At 38.0% G+C, this 21,373-nt stretch overlaps 1 protein-coding gene across 1 annotated transcript; it reads left to right on the top strand.

Annotated features, from left to right (window-relative positions):
- The first annotated feature begins 2,696 nt into the window (after positions 1–2,696).
- Positions 2,697–20,999, top strand: GLIPR1 (GLI pathogenesis related 1). The gene is made up of 6 exons (XM_063076286.1): positions 2,697–2,870; positions 3,617–3,862; positions 12,698–12,810; positions 17,720–17,805; positions 20,717–20,743; positions 20,845–20,999. Exons 1-6 carry the CDS (start codon positions 2,697–2,699, stop codon positions 20,997–20,999), a joined length of 801 nt encoding a protein of 266 aa, XP_062932356.1.
- The last annotated feature ends 374 nt before the right edge of the window (positions 21,000–21,373 follow it).

The raw sequence follows: 21,373 nt of genomic DNA, 5'->3' as shown, positions 1-21,373 counted from the left end.
CCATCCCTACCCCTCACCCCCACCTGCAGCTCCAATGGAATGTTGACTAGAGCCTTTTGGAGCTTAAATGTTTACAGAATCTAATCACAATGGGCGGGATTATAGGGATTCTACATCATTTCTCTCCCAGAAATAAAAAAGCTCATTATGCATCTAAACGGATATGTCTAGAACAGTATAGCAAGGGTGAGATTTTTTCATATAATGTATATGATTATCTCTAGCTACACAAACTGTTGCTTTTTTAAGCACTTTAGTAAAACATGCTGAGATAGAGAGACATAGCCTATCATGCAATGACAACCACAATTAATACTGGAATTATTGATATCCCATCAGTCTTTTATTTATGTGTGAGTTTATCAGGCTGGGTATATGTGCTAATTTGTGCATGATTTTGAAGAGTCCCTTCCTCTCCAAAATAAAAGTTTTAATTTATTTTCTGTTTATAAAAGATAGTATATTCTCATTGTAAAACAAATTTAAACAACACAGAAAAGGATAAAAAAGGTTTTAAAAAAAATCTCCTAAAATGCCACCATTTAGTGATGAGCGCTGAAAACAAATCTCTCTTTCTTAACACTCATGCACACTTATCAAGGAGACCCTGGTTAAGTAGCGGAAAAACCCAGAGCAAAGTTGTAAGCCTTAGGTGGAGGCTTGCATTTGTTTCCAGGTAAAAGTTTCTCTTGTTCTGTGGCACAAACCACTTCTATGAGCTTTTGTTGCAGAAACGTAATGTGAATTGAGAAGTCTGAGAGTTGTGACTCTGAGAAGTTCAGTTGCTCTACATAATAACATAAAAATGGTCTCTGTGATGGCAAACTTACCCTTTTGCTGACCGTGTTAGTCAGGGTCCTCCAGAGAGACAGAATCAATAGGATATATATATAAATATATGAGAGGGGATTTATTAGGGGAGTTAGCTCATGCAATTCTGAAGAGAAGTCCCACTATACGCTGTCTGCAAACTGGATGCCAGCAGCATGGCTTAGTCAAAGTCCAAAGACCTTGGTGTGTGGGTCCTGGAACCCAAAAGCTGGAGTTTCAAGCTCTGATGTCCACAGACAGGAGAGCAAGAGTGTATCCCAGCTCCAGTGGATAGAGAAATTCACCCTTTTTCTCTATTTTTGTTCTTTTTGGGCCCCCAGGGGATTGCATGGTGCCCACCCATATTGAGGGCGGGTCTTTCCCATCCAGTCCACTCAGGCTATCATGCTAATCTCTTCTGGAAACACCCTCATGGACACACCTAAAAAGATAGCTTTATTAGGTTTCTCGGCATTCCTTAATCTAATCAAGTTGACACCTAAAATTAACCTTCACACTGATTATTTTCAGGAAATTATAGAAAAAAATGATTCATTCATTTCAGTACCAAGATAATATTGCTCATTGTAAAAAAATTTGAGTACAGAAAGAAAAAAAAAATTGCTTATTCTTGGGAGTATTACGTGTACAACAGAGATTGCTCAAGCAACCACAAAGAGTTTTAACCTCTTCCCAACTAGCATGAAAGCACCATGTGGATTTTGAATTTCATGAGAACAGATGTCATGTTTTTTAACAGCCAGAATTAATACTGGAAGACCATATCTACAGAGGGAGACAACGTGCAGTGTTTTTTTCCCTATTCCTGCCATGACACCATGTTTCCAGCTTCACAAATAGATATACAGTTTCTATATCCTCAGTTCCCTTCATCTCTCCAGCCCATTTTCACTTGATCAACACCTATCTTATTCTAGCCTCAGCCGAGTCCTCACCCGCTGAAGGTAGAAGGCCATCTTTTCCCTTTCCTGCATGGGTTAAGCATCCTCTCCTGTGAATAAATACCTCCCTGTGCTTTCCTCTACCTGGATCTCCAGCAGCCCCTGTCATGACCACCTTTGTCACCACCATCTCACAGCTCTTACCACTGTGAGCTCCTTGAGGGCAGAGCCTGTGCTTTTATCTCTATTTTACCAAGCTGAGTACTCAGAGCAGGAATTTAAATGTGTCAAATTTATATATTAGCTCGCTCATTTGATCCCCCTGAACCTCTATGATTAAAGAGGTAAAAAAAAGGTCTCATTAGCTTCATTCAATAAGTGGCTGAGGCTTAGAGAGTTAGGAAATTTATCTAAGGCCTTACAGCTACACACACACACACACACACACACACACACATACACACACACTCTCTCCCACTGTTGTGAATGAATTCTAGGTCAAATTGTGATGTTAACCAAGTATCCAACTACTGTGTGCTGATATGGCTGCAAAAAAAATAAAAATAAAAGCTTTTAAAAGCATTTTGCAAGACGTTTGTAGAAGTAAGAGACATGTTTTTATTTAATCACCAGAACCTCCATAAAAAATTGGAGACCGTTATTTCTGGAGACTCCAGAATTTCCTTTGGAAATAGTCCTCAACTCAGAAGAAAGTCTGATGCAGCCTTGTAAAAATCTATGTTGCAATAGGTGCTGTGTAACTGAGAACCGCAGAAGAGACAGGGTTAGCAGAAAATGAGCTGCAAACCATATATGGAGAAGCCCACTTCTTAAAACTTGTGATGAACTCACCGTCTGCTTTCCGTTTTCAAAAAGCTGAAGTCGGCTCTGCTTTGTGAAGCTGCCAGCTGAGGACGCTGAGAGGTGCGGAAACTGCAGGGGCTGGGGACCGCAGCCCCCGAGGCTCCACGCCAGGCAGGCAGCATGCAAGCCACACTTGCTACGATGGCCTGGATGGTTTCTTTCGTCTCCAGTGATTCATATACAGCAAATACGTTGCCAGATATCGACAATGAAGATTTCGTTCAAGACTGTGTTCGAATTCATAACAAGTTCCGATCAGAGGTGAATCCAACAGCCAGTGATATGCTATACATGGTAAGGAAAATATCAGTATTTGTGGTATAAGTCAGTCACTAAAACAACTACTGGGTATTGACTTTGGGGGTAGATCCTTGGCAATCTTGAATGATTTTTTCTTTTCTTTTCTTTTCTTTTTTTTTTGGTGATTAATGTGTTTAGTAAATTCACAGTCTGTGATCAAAACACACCCAGTTTAGCCCTGCCTGCTCAACTCTTGTTAGAAGCAAGCTCTGCAAGTACGTTTTAGTTCTTTTTTGGGGACACTTCCTTTCTTCTGGTCATGAGTAGATTTCACTTATCTTTTTTCGCCGTTTTCTTCCTTGTTATTTTTTGTGATGTTTGTTTTTCTTATCTCTGCATTTACTTTTTTGTTGCCATCGGAGTACTGATTTTCTCAGGAAAGCAGCTCGGTATCTGGGGAGTGGGTGGAATTTTGTTTCAGTGAGGCTTGGGGTTGAATCCAGATCTGTGGCTTTGAGCTGGTTTTTAACCTTTCTGTGGTTATTCAATTACGTAAAATATGTGAAACACAGCGCACACCGTTTTCTCACTTAGATTATAAATTTCATGAAACTAGATGATCATATTTCCTCCCAGCCCTAGTCAATGCCTGAAGACCATATTTACAGACGGCCTATGTGCTGTGGTTCCCTCTCTATTCCACATCTCGCTTCCCATTCAAATTCCCACTCTGCTCACCCCAATCACCTTGCTGGTAACATTCTCGACCCCTCTTTATTGTTTAATATTTATTTTTGCAGACTTGGGACCCAGCACTAGCCCAAATTGCAAAGGCTTGGGCAAAAACTTGTCAGTTTGCACATAATGTACAGCTGAAATCACCCCACAAGCTGCACCCAAACTTCACTTCACTGGGAGAAAATATCTGGACGGGGTCTCTATTCATCTTTTCCGTGTCTTCAGCCATCACCGCATGGTACAATGAAATCCAATACTATGACTTCAACACTTTGAAATGCAAAAAAGTCTGTGGCCACTACACTCAGGTAAGTATCTGCCCTATACTATCTTGAAACCTTTCAAGGGTGAGGAAAACATTGGAATCTGGTGTTTAAAAAATTTATAGTAAGCTAGTATACTTGTAAGTGTGAGGGAGGAGGGGTTACAGGCTTACTAAAAAATATAAATAAATGGAACAGACTCAAACACCAGAGGAGATAGTGCTTAAGGAGTTTAGCTATGTGGACATAGGTAATAGGTGAGGCCCACCAAATCTGGACAAGCTTTGGCCAATTCTGATAACATCTATTCTCCTGCCTTTGTTGCGTTTGTGAGCAATCAAAGGACCTTATAGGAGAATGGATTTCCAGGTTCCAGCTGACATGTGTGCTCCACGAAATTTGAGGCAGTTGTTTTGGGACTGTGAAATTAGGAGAAATAAGCCTCACAGTCAGAGAAACATCAATCTTCATTCTTTCAAGCATCAACTGAGAATCTACTGTGTGCCAGACACTGTGCCACACAAGAAAGGAAAAAACAACAGTTCCAGCCCCTAAGGAGAGGCCAATGTATAAACTTACACAAACCATCCTGAGGATAGTCTGCCCTTAATATCCACATCATTAGTTCCAATAGCTACATGCAGAGCCTCCCATTGAGACTGGTTTTCTTACTCAAACAGATTTTGGCTCTCTAACCCTAACGAAAGTTTGCAACATGATGGAAACAGATTCCTAGGTAGCATTTTCTATAGTCTTCTTAACATATTGTTTTCCTATTCTGGCCCCATTTTGTTTATTTACTTTTGTTTTCTGGCAGTCTTTGTCAAAACAAGAACTAAAGGTACTTCGCCTATATTTGATTGGCTTTAACTTACAAAAATCTGTTGAAATGAGGTATGAGGGCAAAAACATTTCTAACAAGCATTGAAATATTAGGTGGTTTTAAGGAGCAACATGTTAGAAAAACTCTCATTCCAGATCAACCTTATAAAACCTGTGGTCTCACTGGTGTTATAGGTAAAGCAAGTCTGGCACAGTTATAGGAAATTATTTCAGAAGAGGAAAAAGGCCGATTTCAGTGAAATTTGCATTTCAAGATTATTGTGAGCAAAAAAAGACTATCAAATCATCTGTAATATTGGGCTCTTTCTTGGAAATATAAATAAAGTTTCTCCTAAATTTATCCCATAAACCAACAATTTTTGTTGATATTTACAAATAAATTTAACCAGAAAGTAAATTTCCTTGTATTCCGACAAGTCCTAGGGGGAAAGAAAACCAAATCCAGATTGCCTAAAGTGCTTCTTGGTGCCATTATGCCTGGTGGTGTTTAAATCTCCAGATAATTGTCAGTTTGGAGATGCCAACTCATTTACTCAGTCAGTGTTCAAGCAACTGCCCTACACCAGGCACTTATGATATGTCTTAGTCTAAATTTCTAGAAAACAGAGCCGGAGACAATAGCTTATGTGCTAACACTTTATTGGGGTACAATCCCAGAGCAGTGGGACTGAGGAGAAATAGGGAGTGCGGCAGAGGAGGAGGGACACTACTGGGTATGGCCCCTGACCCTTAGGAGTGAAGGTTTTTGGGGGGAGAGACATATTTGTAAATGGAGGTATTACAGTGCATGGCTAGTGCAATTCAAAGAAACCGACAAAGGTCATGTGAACAAAGAGAATAGAGCAACTTTTCCAGCCAAAAGGAGGTGCAAGACTTCCCACAGCAGGAAACATGTGAGTTGGTGCTTGAAAACTGGGTGAGAGTTTGTCAGATGAAAAGGAACAGGAAGAGAATTCCAAGCAAAATTAACAAGGTGTAGAAGACGAACAATGTGTATGAATGGACCTGGTACTTCAGATGAATGGCGATTAGCTCAGCATGCCAAATGTACAGAGGTCAGAAGACTGTCAAGTTGACAACAGACTCCTAAATCATGCTCCAATATGCAAGTTAAGACAACCCATGTCCTTCATTCCAGGGAGTCAAAAAAAGAGGAGGAAACTCAAGTTTATGTCATGTGGGCCTGACATTTCACAGATAACCCTCTCAAATGTAACTGAGCTTACTTGTGAATTTTCCTCTTACATCTGGGGAAAAAAAAGAGAGCTAATGTTTTGGACATGAAAAGCTTCTTTTCTAAAATCCAGTTCCTTGCATACAGATATTAGAGCCCAAGCAGAGTGATCCTAATATGTTCTTTTTAAGAGACCACTATATTCTACGCCCTCTTCAAAAAAGGGACCCTCATCATAAAGAGGATGTCCCAGGACCCCTTAGTCTGGGAAGAAACAACAGCACCTTCTAAGTGAGCGTGGTGTTTAGCTCTCCACTAAAGACCTCATTCAACTCTCATCACAAACCTGTAAGTGTGGTGCTATTATCCACAGATGAATACGTAGGCTCAGAGAGGTTATGAAGCTGTTTCTCCAATGTCATTTAACTAGTAAGAGGAAGAGTTGAGTTTCAGATATCAAATATATTGTAAGGCTTAAATAATGCAATGTAAGTAAATTATCTAACAAAGTACTAGTATTTAGTAGGTATTGAACAAAGGTGAGGTCCCTTCCACAGGCTGGTTTTCCAGGAATCATAATGGAAGAAGGATCTGATAGCTAGGTTAAAGATTTCCTGTTTCATCCTTATAAGAAATTTTGTTGTCCTTTTAAATTCATGTTGGAAAGTTATCTTTAAGTAGATATTATAACCTCCTTTTTGTCTTCATCTTCTACTGAAAAATCAAGCTATTTGCAGATTTGGGGATGATGGTTGGTTGTACAGAATAAAGAAAATAGATTCAGATCCGTTATCTCCTCATGAAAGATGTGATATTTCTTGATGTGTTAATTCAACACGTTAGCTCTGTCTTCAGCAGAGACAGTCTGGCATTGAGGAAAAGTCTTGGTATATTAATATGGAAGATTAATCAAATTAGATGTTCCGTTGCTGACAGTTCCACTTCGAAAAGTTTGGGAGTAGTTTGACTAAAATATCTAGGCAGGGTAGCACATTATTTAGGTTTGGTAGTGCTTAGACTTTCCCGCTAGATGGCACTATTGATCTTAATTTTGTTTTTATCTCCAAGGACCCCTCCCCAGTTGAAATTTTTGTTATTTTTACACTCATAGAACCAATGGAAATGTGATGTGTTTCACAATTTCTCTAGCAGGCTTCATATATCTTATAATATTACTGTATTTCTGGTAATTAACCAAATGGACTTACACGAGAATTGAAAGGGAAAGATGGTGAAAAGAGTCGTTAGGAGAAGGGAGAAACATGTCCCTCCCCTCCAGGTTTCCCAGATGCAATGCTTCTGTTGGAAAAAGAGTGGCTCGTAGTTCTGGAGGACTTGCTAGAAGGGAAAGCTCTCTGAAAGCGTCTTGCATAGGGCATGGACTGTCCTCACAGAACTTCTTGGCTGGGCAGAATTAACTTCCAGTCTCTCATCTACTTGAGGATTTAACATGATGTTGCATATAAAGTACTTAACACCACACCCGCACTAAGTTGTCCACAATGCATAGCTCTTACTACTTTTTGTAATTGTGTTTTTTGTTTACCGTATTTGAAAAATTAAAAGAAAACATACAACAGATATCTGCCTAAAAAAAAAAAAAAAAGAGTTGTATCTTTTTTAAAGAAGAAGAACATTAGTGGTAAGGGAATAAAATGTAAACATTTGCTGAGTGCTTGCTATATTACAGAAGCTGTTTTAAGCACTCTGTTACTAGCTCATTTAAATCTTCAAAATAAGCTTATGGAGTTGGTACTGTTGTTACCATCACTGAACAGACAAGGAAGCTAAGGCCATGATCACACAGTAAGTGGCAAACCTGTAATATGAACTCCAGAGCCTGCAAGTTTAACCAAGAATCAGAATGCCCACGAAGCTTTTAAAAAGAGACCAACTATGGAGGTTCCTCAAACAATTGCAGATAGATCTACCATATGACCCAGCTATTCCACTGCTGGGAATATACCTGGAGGAATGGAAATCATCATGCCGAAGGGACACCTGTATTTCAGCGTTTATTGCAGCACTCTTTACAATAGCCAAGAGTTGGAATTAGCCCAAATGTCCATCATCAGATGAGTGGATAAGGAAACTGTGGTACATCTACACAATGGAATTCTACTCTGCTAGGAAAAAGAATGAAATGCTACCATTCACAACAACATGGATGGACTTAGAGAAAATTATATGAAGTGAAACAAGTCAGGCACAGAAAGAGAAATACCACTTTCTCACTTATTTGTGGGAGCTAAAAATAAATAAATAAATAAACACACAAACAAAGGGTGAGGGGGAAGAAGACACAACAATCACAACAATTCCTTGAATTTTTAAGACAAGTGAACAGATATGATGTAGGAGGAGAGGGGAGGGAGGGGGGAAGAGGAACGGGTAAGGGGTCATGAAAATCGACTATAACGTATATTGAGAAGTTAAAATAAAATAAATAAATAAATAAATAAGAGACCAACTCGAATGGATAAATAAACTGTGGTCCATTCATGCAGTAAATATTACTCAACAATAAAAAGCAGTGACTTCTAATGAATGCAACATTAGCAGATCTCAAATTCTACACTAGGTGAAAGAAACTACATTTTTAAAAAGCTACATTTAAACTGATTCCATTTGTATAATATTCTGGAAAAGGCAAAAACTACAGGAACAGAAAACAGATTAGTCATTACTGGGGATTAGGGGTGGGGGCTAAGCACAAAGGGGCAGAAGGGAACTTTTTGGGGTGATAGAAATGTTCTCTCTCTATATATATATATTTTTTTTTCTTTTTTTTTTTTTTTGCTGGCCAGAACAGCAATTGAACCCCAGACCCTGGTGTTAACACCACCACGCTCTGACTGACTAAGCTAACTGGCCAGCTTTAGAAATGTTCTATATCTTGAATATGGTTTTGTATCTTGAACTATATGCTTTTTTTAAAATTCATAGAAATGTGTGCACCTAAAAGGAATGAATTTTACTGTATATTAATTATACCCTAATAAACTTGACTTTAATAAAAAAGAGACTAAGGCACAAAATGAATGGTAATTAACATTTGCATATTTGTGGAAAAAAGCATGGGGGTGGGGGCAGAGATATCTGAGATGCAACAACACTATGAAAGAAAATATTCAAAGACCAAAAGATAAAAAATATAAAATGAGCTAAGGTGCTTTGTAAAAGGAATAGAGATGACATTGACTGCAATTAGCATATGTGAGAATTACCTAAGGAACAGATTCCAAGGACAATTACAGTGATTCTTACTTAGTAGGTTTGAGATGGGCCCAGATATCTTTAAACAAAGCACCCCAAGTCAAATCACTTTGAGATGCATGAAAAGAAAAAAAGAGAGATTTTAAAAATAAAGCAAAAATGGGGCCGACGCGGTGGCGCACTCGGGAGAGTGCGGCGCTGGGAGCGCAACGACTCTCCTGCCACGGGTTCGGGTTCGGATCCTATATAGGAATGGCCAGAGCACTCACTGGCTGAGCGCCAGTCACGTAAAAGGCAAAAAAAAAATAAAAAATAAAATAAAAAAATAAAATAAAGCAAAAATAATCAGAAAGTAAAAGTTTGCATACAAGGATCAAATCTGGGGATTAACAACCCCCATAAAGCTAGGCTCTCACTGCAAGATAGAGGCCTAAGGTGCTTCCTTGCTTATCCAGGCTGTAGTTCCCTGCAGGGGATTCCTGGGCATAGAGAAATATTAGATCACAAGTAGGGAGGTGAGCCTTCCCTTGACAAAGGAGGGCACCTAGGGCACCTAACCCTAACCCTATGTTACCTGCACATAGAGTGCAGCCTTATGATACCAAGGTCACAGGTTCACATCCCCGTAACAGCCAGCTGCCTTCCCTTGACAAAAAAAGAGAGAGAGAGAAAAAGTAGGGATACCCTCCCCAGTTACAAAACCAAAGAGGGGGAGACAGATGGCAAGAGCAGCAGCCCTCCCTGATGATGCTGGAGGAAGGGTCTGAGAGACCAGATAACAGGCCTCAACCCACCCCGTCCTCTTACCAGATTCTTGACTTTGCCACAGCAAAGAATTCAAGAGCAGAGTCACAGTAGAAAGTGAGAAGAGGTTTAATATAATGAAGAGATACAGATTTCACAGAGAGAGAGTGTGGCATAGCTCCAGAGACTGAGCAGGGCCCACACCAAGTTTAACATAAAAGTAAGAAATACATACTTACAGTTCAGTACATAGCGCAGATTGGCTCAAGAGAGAGAGCAGCCACCTTCCAAAAGTAAGTTTGATACAAAAGAAAGCATGCACACCTTGGCCTGTGAAGTGCAGGTTGGCCCCAAGAAAGTGAGCAAAAACCCTACCTTCTGCCAGGATTCAGCTTTTATAGTTTAGCTATCTAATGCATATTCATAAAATCTAACAAATATTCAAGCAAGGGGGTGGTTCCCAGCTATGTAACATAGTCTTGCACTTGCTCCATTGGTCTCTTTTTGGAGCATGTTCATTGGTCAAATCTTATCACATGCATCAGGCATATTCAAGAATATTCTGTGCTCTTTAGCCTCCCTAGTGGAAGGTGATTCAAAGGATTAACTCCCTTCCACTGAGCATGCTTGTCTACCAGGGTTATATAACCCCTGTCTGCTGAGCATGTCCAGCCACTGGATTTGCATAAGCCAGCCCCTGAGTTCTCAATTTCCATTTGGGTGCCAAAAATAGGTCTAACAAGCAGCAGTAACTCTCCTCTAGGGGAGGGCCTAGAGGAGAGACCTGAGACCTCCGCGAGTGGCTTGAAACCCAGAGGTGTGTCCTGTAACCCGAGACCATGGTAATTGAGCACCTCCTATCTCACTGGCACTGGACCCAGCACCTCTTCAGCCACTCCCCACCTCCTACCCACTATTAAACCTTGGAAAAGCTCAGGCTCCATCCTCAGCTCCCCTCTTCCCTTACTCTATACTCTCTCCCCAGGGAGTGATTTTTATTTATTTTTTAAGGCAACTTGCCTTTTTTCTGCAGCCCCACTGGCCTCTGTTTCAGTCTGTGAATGTCTTCCCTACCTCAGGTTCCCACCAGGTTGCCTCTGCTGGAAGACTTCTCCTGGCTCTCAGACCAGCTCATTCCAGCTCCAGCTCTCCCTCACTTCCTCAAAGAAGGATCCCATGCTATCTATGCCCCTAGCACCCCTCCATTTCCCCTTCACAGTGGTCAAAAAAACCCTTGTGTAATGGTTTCCTGGTTGCTTTTCTCTACATTTAGGGAAGGCACCCACTGGCTCTAGCTCATTCACTTGTGCATCCCCCATACTTAGCACAATACTTGTCTCAAAATTGCTCAAAAAATACGAATAAAAAATTATTTAAACTGTAATTAGGTATCATTGTAAAAAGGAGTGCATTTAATTGCTGGCTTATCTCCAGATAATAGCTCTTTAAATGCTTTCTTCTTTAGGCTTCTATGACTCTTGGTCAAGATGAGCTATATAATTTGTGAAGCCCAGTACAAAATGAAAATCTGGAATACCTTATGCAAAAAACAAGGGAAAAGTCCCACTGAAAGTGCTAAGCTGTGCAACAGCATTGATCTAACCTGAGTGGGGAGCTTTGCTGAGCGCGGGCTGCAGTGCGACAGCACAGACCGCTCTCCCACCAAGCCAGCTCTGCTCTTGGTTTCCCTCCTGTGTCACTGGACGCTCCTTTTCCATCTGCTTTGCTGGCTATTTTTGTGTTTGGTTTCCTTACCTTAGACTCTCATATACTTTTTTATCTATTATATTTACCTATGTGATCTAATCTAGTCCCATGTCTTCCAGATTTATGTCTCTAGGCTTACGCCATCCTCCAGACTACAGATGGTTATATCCAACAGCCAAGTTGACCCTCACTTGGATATCAATGGGCAGCTCAAAATTAACATGTTCCATACGGAACCCCCTGCCCATGATCCCTCCCACCCTCCTTCTTGCCTAGTTTTCACCATTTCAGTAAATGCTGCTCAGGCCCCAAACTCTAACTTTATTTTTCTCTTTCCCTCTTACCCCACACCCCGAACAACAGCAAATCCTTTCCATGTTACCTCTAAACTGAGCCATGAACCTGATCAGTTCTCAGGAACTGCACTGGCCATCCACATGTGAGTCAGCATCTTGTCATTCTTGCACCACTGAAACAGCCTCCAGTATCACTTCCCTCTTCTTCCCTTGTTCTTCTCAGTCCTGCAAGTTTACTTCATAAAGGCCACAGAAATCATTTTAAGACATGAAAAAGAGCATATCACTCACTCAGCTGCAAGAATCCCCAAGGTCTGTTCCTCTGCCTTGAACCTCATGGCCTACAACTCTCTTGCACTCATGAGATCCTGGCCCTACGTGCCTTCTTTCTGCCACCCTAGCATGCCAAGCAAATTCCATCTCAGGGCCTTTGCCCCTAGTGTTCCCTCTGCAAGGAATGCTCTTCCTCCAAAATTTAGGTGCTCTGAATGTTCATCCTGAGTGCCACACCCTCATGGTCCAGGTTTCAATTCAAATGGCTCCTTTCAGGGATGTCTTCTCTGAGCACCCAAGTTAAAGCAGCCCCCCTCTTCCCCACCAGTCACTCTCTATCCTATTCTGCAGTTTTATTTCTTAATTGTACTAACTTTCAAAAATGATCTTAGTTATTGATTATATATTTGTCTCTCTCTTTCTCACACACACACACCCCAATAATAATTAATAATTCCGAGTAATAATTACAAGTATCCAGCTAAATTCTGAGCACCTAAAACTTCCCTAGTAGTTTTAACTTCTAACTGGAGTGAATACACCTCACCATGTTAACGAAGCCTTAATCATAATCAAATGCTCATTTTATTATATCTCCCTCTGTTTAAAATTCTTATTTCCTTTCAGGTTGTTTGGGCAGATAGTTACAAAGTTGGCTGTGCAGTACAATTTTGCCCTAGAGTTTCTGGCTTTGAAAGTCTTTCTAATGGAGCACATTTTATATGCAACTACGGACCAGCGTAAGTGCCTGAATAAACCTCTTTCTTAAAAAACAAACAAAGATATTCTATTTTAAAAGTATCCATCTTCATTATAGAAAATCTGTATAATAAAGTATAAAGAAGAAAATTAATGTAACCCTTAGTTCCTCTGCCCAGATATCTACTCAATTAACATTCTGGTACGTTGTTCTGTGTGTGTGTGTGTGTGTGTGTGTGTGTGTGTGTGTGTGTGTGTGTGTGTGTGTGTACACCTCTTATAATGTGTGTGTACACCTCTTATAAGTACTACATAAATAAACACACATATATTTTTAAGAGTAGCAAGACTAAAATGTTTTTCAGGAAGGTAAATTAGTTGGATATGGTAATAACACCACAAGATGGAAGAATTGATGTTACTTTATATTTACTGGTTTATTACAAACAGTGGTTTTTATACAATTTTCAAAATGAAAAGAGCTATGAATTTCATTCCTTAATTTATATAATTTATTTCATTTACTTTTGACAGTTGTGGTTTTAAAATAGATAGTCCTCCTCCTTTGGGAAACAGGGAAGACACGTGACCCCCCCCCCCACACACACTTCTTTTAAACTTACATATGTGTGCTTGTGCATCATACACATATTGAGAAAACTACAATCATAATGGAAATACACATTTTCTATTTTTTATTTTAATTATACCATGAACATTCTTCTCATTAAAATTTTAAACATGATTTCAATAATTATAAAAACAATGATAAATAATGCTTATATAATGCTTAACAATGTGCCACACACTGTTTAAGGGCTTTACATATATTAGCTTAATCTTCATAAAAATCTGTGATATAGGTCCTATTATCACTCCTGTTTTGCAAATGAGAAAAGTGAGGCACAGACTGGGTGAGTAACCTGCTCACCATCCTGCCATTAGTGAATGTCGTAGCTAGACTTTGATCTGGCTCTAGTCTGTGCTCTTGACGGCAGCTCATCGTACTGATTAATTTTGATTGTTCCCTATATTTTCTTTTAATATTTGGTAAAGAACCTTGTATATAAATCAGTCACTTCTATTTCCCTACAGTTCCTAGAAGTGAACTAGGAACTCTCTACTAGGTGAGAGTGTGACCATTTTTGTTTTTAAAATACATATTGCCAAATTAACCTCCGACATTATATCAATTTACACTTGTTATCAATAGTGAACATTACAATTTTTAAGTATTTTCTAATTTGGGGTTTTTTTTGTTTCTTTTTACAATTCTTTAATTACTGGTGATTATAAATTTCTTCACATAACTTTTACATTTCTTCTGTGAATCATGTGGTCTGCCCATTTTTCTAGTGGAGTGTTTTTCTTACTGATTTATAGTAATTGTTTATATTTTAAAGCTATCTAGCCCTTTGCTGTATACACAACAGTTTTTTCTTTAATTCGTTGCCCTTTAATTTTATTTGGATTCCAGGAGATTGCATGGAAGAAACCCATCTCTCTTTTCCTGAAGTAATGTTCAGAACAGATGTTGATATTCTGATTGAGTATGGGTGGGAGAGAGGGGACTAAAACCAAATGTTATTCGGAAGATAACAGCTTTGATTTAAAATTCTAGAGATGGAAAATAAGGGAAACTCAGGAAAAACTAGTCAAAGCCATAATTTAATCAGTGGTAACTTTTCATATGACATTTTTAATGGTTAAAATACAGTTAGTTAATTTACTGTGTAACCTTGGACAAGTTAATTAATGCTCTGAATCTCAGTTTCATCTCAAAAAGAGCAGGATAATAATGGCACCTACCACTTAGGGTAGCCATGAAAATTTCATACGAAAGCTGTGTAAAACACCAAGTATATATAATGCCTGGCAATGGTGATTGTTTGAAAAGTATTCATTATTTTTATTTTATCTTAAATTAGTAAAGTGCAAATGTGAATTTTCCTGTTTAAGCTCACTTTATTGACCTTCAGAGTTATAAAAAATATTAATTTGTAAAATTTATGACCAAAGTTATAATGTTTCTATAAAGATTAACTTCGTGTATTCATTTATTCAACAAATATTTGTTTACTGAGCTTCAAAGGAGAACAAGCCAGACACAGTCTGTGCCCCTATGAAAGTTATATTTATGGGGCAGACAGACAATAAAAATACAAACAAAATAACTGCCTTATGAAATGAAGGAAATATAAACAATTCTGTAGTAGGCAAAGCCCCTATTTAAGATAAAATGATCAGGGGAGGGTTTTCTGTGATATATTTAACCTTAGGTGTGAAGAATGAGGAGTCAGGTATGAAAAGAACTTCGGGAACAGCTGTCTGGTGGAGAAAACAACTCCATGACTCCTGTGGAGAGGAGTTTGGCAAGTTTAAAGAAGGGACAGACCAGGTTGCCTGGACCATTGAATGAGGTGAAACTAGGGGGAGAGAGGCAGCACAGGTCTTGCAGAACCTGTACATCATGATGGAGTTTAGCTTTACTCAAATCAGAAGAGGGAGACGTCCAAGTATTTTAGGCAGGGGAGTGATGAAACCTGCTTTAAATATGGAGATCATTTTGCATGAAGTGTGGAAAATGGGTTGGAGGGGTTTAAGAGGGAAAGCACAGAGACCAGTTAGGAATGTCCTTATTTCCTTCTGCTATCTGAGGTTTTTTCCTTTTATATACAAAGAAAAAGTCATACACCCCCATTCTACATAATTATAAAAAGTCCACTATCCTCTCCAATATGAGAATTCCTCAGAATGGGGTATGGATGCTTATTCACCAGTCATCTATAGCTCTTCTTCGTTGTCTTGGACACCACTGAGTGAAGCTATAGTGCTTAATGGAACTTTACTCAGTGGATTAGTAGAACAGAGGATTATAGCACAGAGAATTAAAGCACCTTGACTATCAGATAGTACAGTACCTAGTGTGCTTTGGCCACCACTGCCTTGGAGATCCTTACTCATATTTATCTTTTTCTTTAAAGATTTGTCTTCTCTCTTCCCCAGGGTCTCAACCCTCTTATCTCTCAGGCTAGTAGGGGAAATACGAAAACTTCCTGCTCCTTTATTGGGCAGAATACTTAGGTCCCTTTGTCCTAATCACTCCCATCCAGACAAATCCAGGCCTTTCCAATAGCATGTTTCCTCCAAGATGAATTCTGCTCTTTCCTTAGAACTCACAACTGCCTTGGTTTTCAGCTTATTTTTAAGTAGCTATTTTTTCCCCTTTCCTTTGCAGTTTGAATGCACAATTAAAGAATAAGGTAGCATAAATGATTTTATTAAAACCACTCCAGAATTTAAACCACTTAATGAGTATTGTATTTTTTAACAATGACAGATATTTTAATGATTAATTTCTACTTTAGACTTCTTTTGTAATTGCTATTAGAATCTCCACTGTATTGCTTTGCTATTTTCCATGGTATAGAGTAAGCACAGGGTAAATTTATTTTCGGAAGCAACCTCAATTAATTTGGAGCTAAACAAGATTGGAACATATGTTTTGAGTTAGAAATGAAAGTTAACATAAAGTTATGCCTCTAAAGGGGAATTCTTAACTTTGAAGGTAAATGCATAGTATCGGGGAAGGGGAGTCCATGAACATGGACTAAAAAACAGCTACTTCTTTCACTAATCTCTATTGAAAATAACATTCCCTTCCACTATGAATGAAGACAACACACCACGGATGTATTAACAACTCTGACTTTGTATTAGTAGTACCTGTATCTTTGTAAATGTCACAGATATTTTCATATTACATTCCAGTTGCTGCAAATACCTCAAAATATAGTTTGCGTTCATCACTACTTTGAAATTACTGTAGACCCTCTGCTACATCTTACTTAATGCTTAATAGAGAAGCACCTGTTACTACATCACAAATCTTTTTTACATCGTGATAGCTATTACAATTTTGTCAATTTCTTTTGTAATCCCATGTATTTTATATGCATTTAAAAATAAAAACCAAAAAAGCTATTTTGAAAACAAGTCCATAGGCTTCACCAGGCTGCCAAAGTGTACCATGACACAAAAAAGTTAAGAACTGCATTCCAGAAGCAGAGTTCCAATAAATTAGTGTAATGGCAGATTCAGTGAAACAAACGTACAGCCTCTCATTATTACTAAAGATGTTCATGGGGATATAAATGTTTGGATATTATTTTACTTTCTATTCTGTGACCTTGGTCAATTATTTATACTTTGTATCTCAGTCTCTAGCTATATAATGGGGATAGAATGATAATAGTGCCTCCCTTATAGGGTTGTTGTGAAGATTATTTCATTCAGGGATGCTTATAGTACCTAGGACATGGAAAGTGCTCACAAATTATTAGTTCTTATTTATATCACATTTTATGTGAAAACAAATCGTACTTACTTTAGAAATTCTCCCATTATTTCACTGTCTTCTTTTGAAAGGCAGTACCCCGGCCAAATGGTTCCTATCCAATGAAAACTACAAAGGCTTGGTAGACAGAGGACAGTAAATATGGGTCATGATAGCTTTTTTAAAATAGTTTTTTTGGATGGCAGCAATCACACAGGCCAGAGGGTAAGTAAAGGGAGCACTGCCCTTAGTTAAGACAAATCTAGGTTTCATACTGACTCTGATGTGTAGAAATTGTGATTTTGGGCAAGTTACTAATCTCTAAATCCTTACTTTCCTTATTTGTAAAATATAAATAAAAATAATTTCCTGCCAGAGTTGACATAACTAAATGAGATGATGTAAATTAAGACAGAGATTCATAGACACAGACACATAGAATAAACTCTGAATAATAGCAGCCCTCCATTTCTGCTTTCCTCTCTTCACTTACTAACTCTTGGGATCTCTGGACTTCCACCCTATCATTCTTCTGGATCTAGTCAAGGATTCATAGAAAGTTGCAGTTGAAAAAAAATTTTTCTCCTAATGGGCAGCCACCTTCTACTTTACAGAGGAAATTACCCAACTTGGCCATATAAAAAAGGAGCCACTTGCAGCACCTGCCCCAATAATGACAAGTGTTTGGACAATCTCTGTGGTGAGTAAAAGGAACAATATACCAATTAAACAATGTAATAGAAACTACTGAAACTTTCTACAGAATTAAGAGTGCAAACATTTGTTTTATCCTAATAGTTTCAAGGGTACATCAAAAAATTCATGAAAAGATTCGTATTATCTTTTAATTCTATTTTTCCACGAACGTTTTGAAGTACTCCTGTATTTTCAAGGAACTCGGCATCAAGGAGCAAACAAACCAATGGCTTGCTGTTCTAGGAATGAATATATGTTTAAGATAAACTTAAGGAAACAAATCATATCCTTTTTATTGAGTTCTAATTGACCTAACAAAAAATGACTAATGTGTTGTAAACTGTAGACCCAAGATCTGCTAACTTCAGTAAGATCAAAAATGTGCATAACCAGGTCATCCATAAAAATGGAATTCTGTATTTTGTGGCCCTACCTGTCTGTCAGAGGCACTCAAGGCTTGCATCTTCATCTGTAGAACTAAATAAATAAAATAAAGCCACAATGTGGTACTTTTTATTAGCAATACAGCATTTAAGGAGTAAGGGTGTACAAGGTGAATTAAGATAACTTTCCAAAGACCTTTTACTAATTTTCCTAGCATAATCCTACTTTGTAATTTTGAAATATTAATAATTGGCCAAGAGTTTATTTCTGGTTCCTGTTCCAGACACGTCTTCTACCTCAGTATGTTTATTTCATTTTTCCACATGGTGTGAAGGGAAGCCTTAATTAAGCTACTACAGTTGTGCACATACTGTGGTACTTCTGTGTCCACATCTGTAACAAAGGAAACTTCAGAGCAGCAGGGCTGGGGTGGGGTACTAAGAGTAGAGGGAAGCCCGGGTAAATAGAGTTTCACTGCATGAAATTTTGTTTGGAAAAAAATATTCACTGCGTACATGTTTTCTCAGGTCCCTTCCAGACCTAAAATTATAAAATTCTGTTAAACTTTTGCTTGTTTTCTTCCTCCCATTTACAAACACTGAGTTATCTTTACTCCAGGTACAGTAGCACTTTTTAGACTGGCTTTCTGAGCCAGTCATTTTTCTCCCAGCCCAACCATTCTTTATTCCACGCACATAAATCTTGTTAAGATAACTCAGTAACACTTAGCCACACTGCAAGTGATCTATTCTCAGGGTATTGATATATTAACTGAATTTCTCCTTTCATGTTGCTACAACACTACAAAGCATATATATCTTTTTCTTCCAAGTTAGGCAGTATAACACAGGTGTTAAAACTATAGATTTTAAACCAATATGCCAACTTCCAGTTCAATTTCCAGTTCCATCTCTGTGACCTTGGGCAAGTTTCTGGACCTATTTCCTCAATAGCAAAGTGTGCACAACAGGTAAAAACCTTCCACAGGTTTAGTAAAACAATTCAACGAAAATTAGTAACACCACCACACCACAATGACAAGAAGAAAATATTGCTGGCGTTTTAGCTTTTGATCGTTGAAGATCTAGCTTGAGATGCTCTCTAATCTTGTGGGATAAAATTCAGAAGATTAAAGCTGTAGTCCAATAATGAAAACCCCTGGGCTCTTAAGATAAAGGGAAAACACAAGATGACTTGCATGGTATTTATAAGATGTGAAACTCATCATCCATTTACTTTAGGTGACTTCTCAACATCTTCCAGATTAATCCTGTCACTAATTTCCTATTCACAAAGTTAGATTTATGTAGTTTCTGCTTTCATATAAATGTAAGCTTATTTGAAAGCATAAATGATAGGATTTGTGATTTAAAAAAAACTTAAGAATAACCATCTCCCCTTTTATATGAAGTCTGATGAGGGTAAAGTTTAGGATGAAAGCTTTTATTTAACAGATGCTGTCTCTGACAAATTATGGCAAGGGTTGGACGAGAAAATTCCTTCATGGCCTTCTAGGTACTGTTGGCAGTTCAATGAATACCTAGAGACGCCAAATCAGGACTGTTCTGCAAAATATGCTTGGCATACCAGTGACACAGGAGATGATTTTAGCTAGTGCATGGATGTGCATTTGTTTTAATAATTGGATATTTCATATTTTAAGAATATATACAAGGAAAAATAACTAGAACACCAAACCCTTGATTTCATGGGTATAATTGCCAAGAAAAGTTAGGGTAGTGGCTTCATGGTAATTCATCACAGACAAAGCCCAACACAGGTATGACGATCACAAGCATCCAGAGGGCCAGCTCTTGATGCATTCCACCACAGGCATCCAATAGCAACTGGAAAAGAACTGGTATGAAGAAGGTGTCTATTTAATAAAAGAAAGCATTAAGAAAGCTAAAGACAGTTGTAGAATTTATTTCTTCCTAGTGCTCTGAATGTCAAAATATAAATAAAACTCAGTAAAAGGAGAGTAGTACTTATGATTTTTGAAAGCCAAATGTCCTACTGATTAATGAGATACTGGGATAGATGAGAGAGGCCACTGTCTCTTTACTACTGACTCATCATAAACATTATCACTGTTCTCATGGAGAAACTTATTTTCAGCAAAACATTTTAATAAATTGCTCACATGATTTTTAATATTTAATTTTTATTTCTAAACTTTAATGTCTTAATTTTAAACTTAATTTTTAATTGTATTTACTATCTGCTAGTTATAGTATGTAAAATGATTTTCCATTTATAGTAGTGGTATAGTTTCCTCTCATATAAAAAGTTTATATATGAAGCTAAATATACCAAGTTAGTAGTTAGTACAAAAAAAATTTTTGAATAATTAACCTTTGCAAATCACTGCAGTAAAGCCAAGCCAACAGTTAATGCTTACAATTAAAGACTTAGCTTTTAGAAATAAAAGATTCATCACTTGCCAGAAGACATTAAAAAAAAAGAATAAAACAGAAGTCTCACCTATACCTACCCTTTTAATTTTTTTCCTCTTTTCCCTCACTTTACAGTTAACCCACAGCGAGACAAAGTCACACGTATGTATATAAATCTTAAATTGTTTCATTAAGAGCTATGTGAATTTTGTCACTGCGTTATGAGAAACAGTGTCTAAGAGGATATTCTGTTTGTTTCACAGGTTACTACTCTGTTGCGTATCCAGGTTGGCCCATATATTTACGTAACAGATACACATCTCTCTTTCTCATTGTTAGACCAGTAATTCTGTTACTGTCTGTTATAATTACCATTTTGGTAAAGCACAGATACCCTAATTTAGTTCTGTTGGACTAATACAGTCTAGGGGGGGAAAAAACCAAGGTCTTCATATATGGCTTTTTAAAAAAAACAGTAACAATTTGGTTTATTTCTAATTTCTATTAAAAAAATGTTTCAGAAAAAAATATGTTGCAGCAGTAAACCCTTACTCAAAAGAAGAAACTGTTCAACTTCCTAACTCTGTCAGATAAATTTATCTTTACTTTCCACTTTTCTATGAATAAACATTGTTTTCAAGTTCACACAGCTGGACTTTCAGTAAGTAACCTAAACCCCTGTGTTTCAACTTCCAAATCTGTAAAATGAGTGCGCTAGATTTAAGCAATTCTAACACTGTCACTTCTACTCTAAATATCTGGTTTTCTCTCTCTTGCAACTTGATGTCTTTC

The sequence above is a fragment of the Cynocephalus volans genome, chromosome 12, assembly GCF_027409185.1.
Source record: "Cynocephalus volans isolate mCynVol1 chromosome 12, mCynVol1.pri, whole genome shotgun sequence".
Classification (NCBI taxonomy): domain Eukaryota; kingdom Metazoa; phylum Chordata; class Mammalia; order Dermoptera; family Cynocephalidae; genus Cynocephalus; species Cynocephalus volans.
Note: the sequence above shows the minus strand (reverse complement) of the source record. Positions and strands in the feature narration are given on the sequence as shown.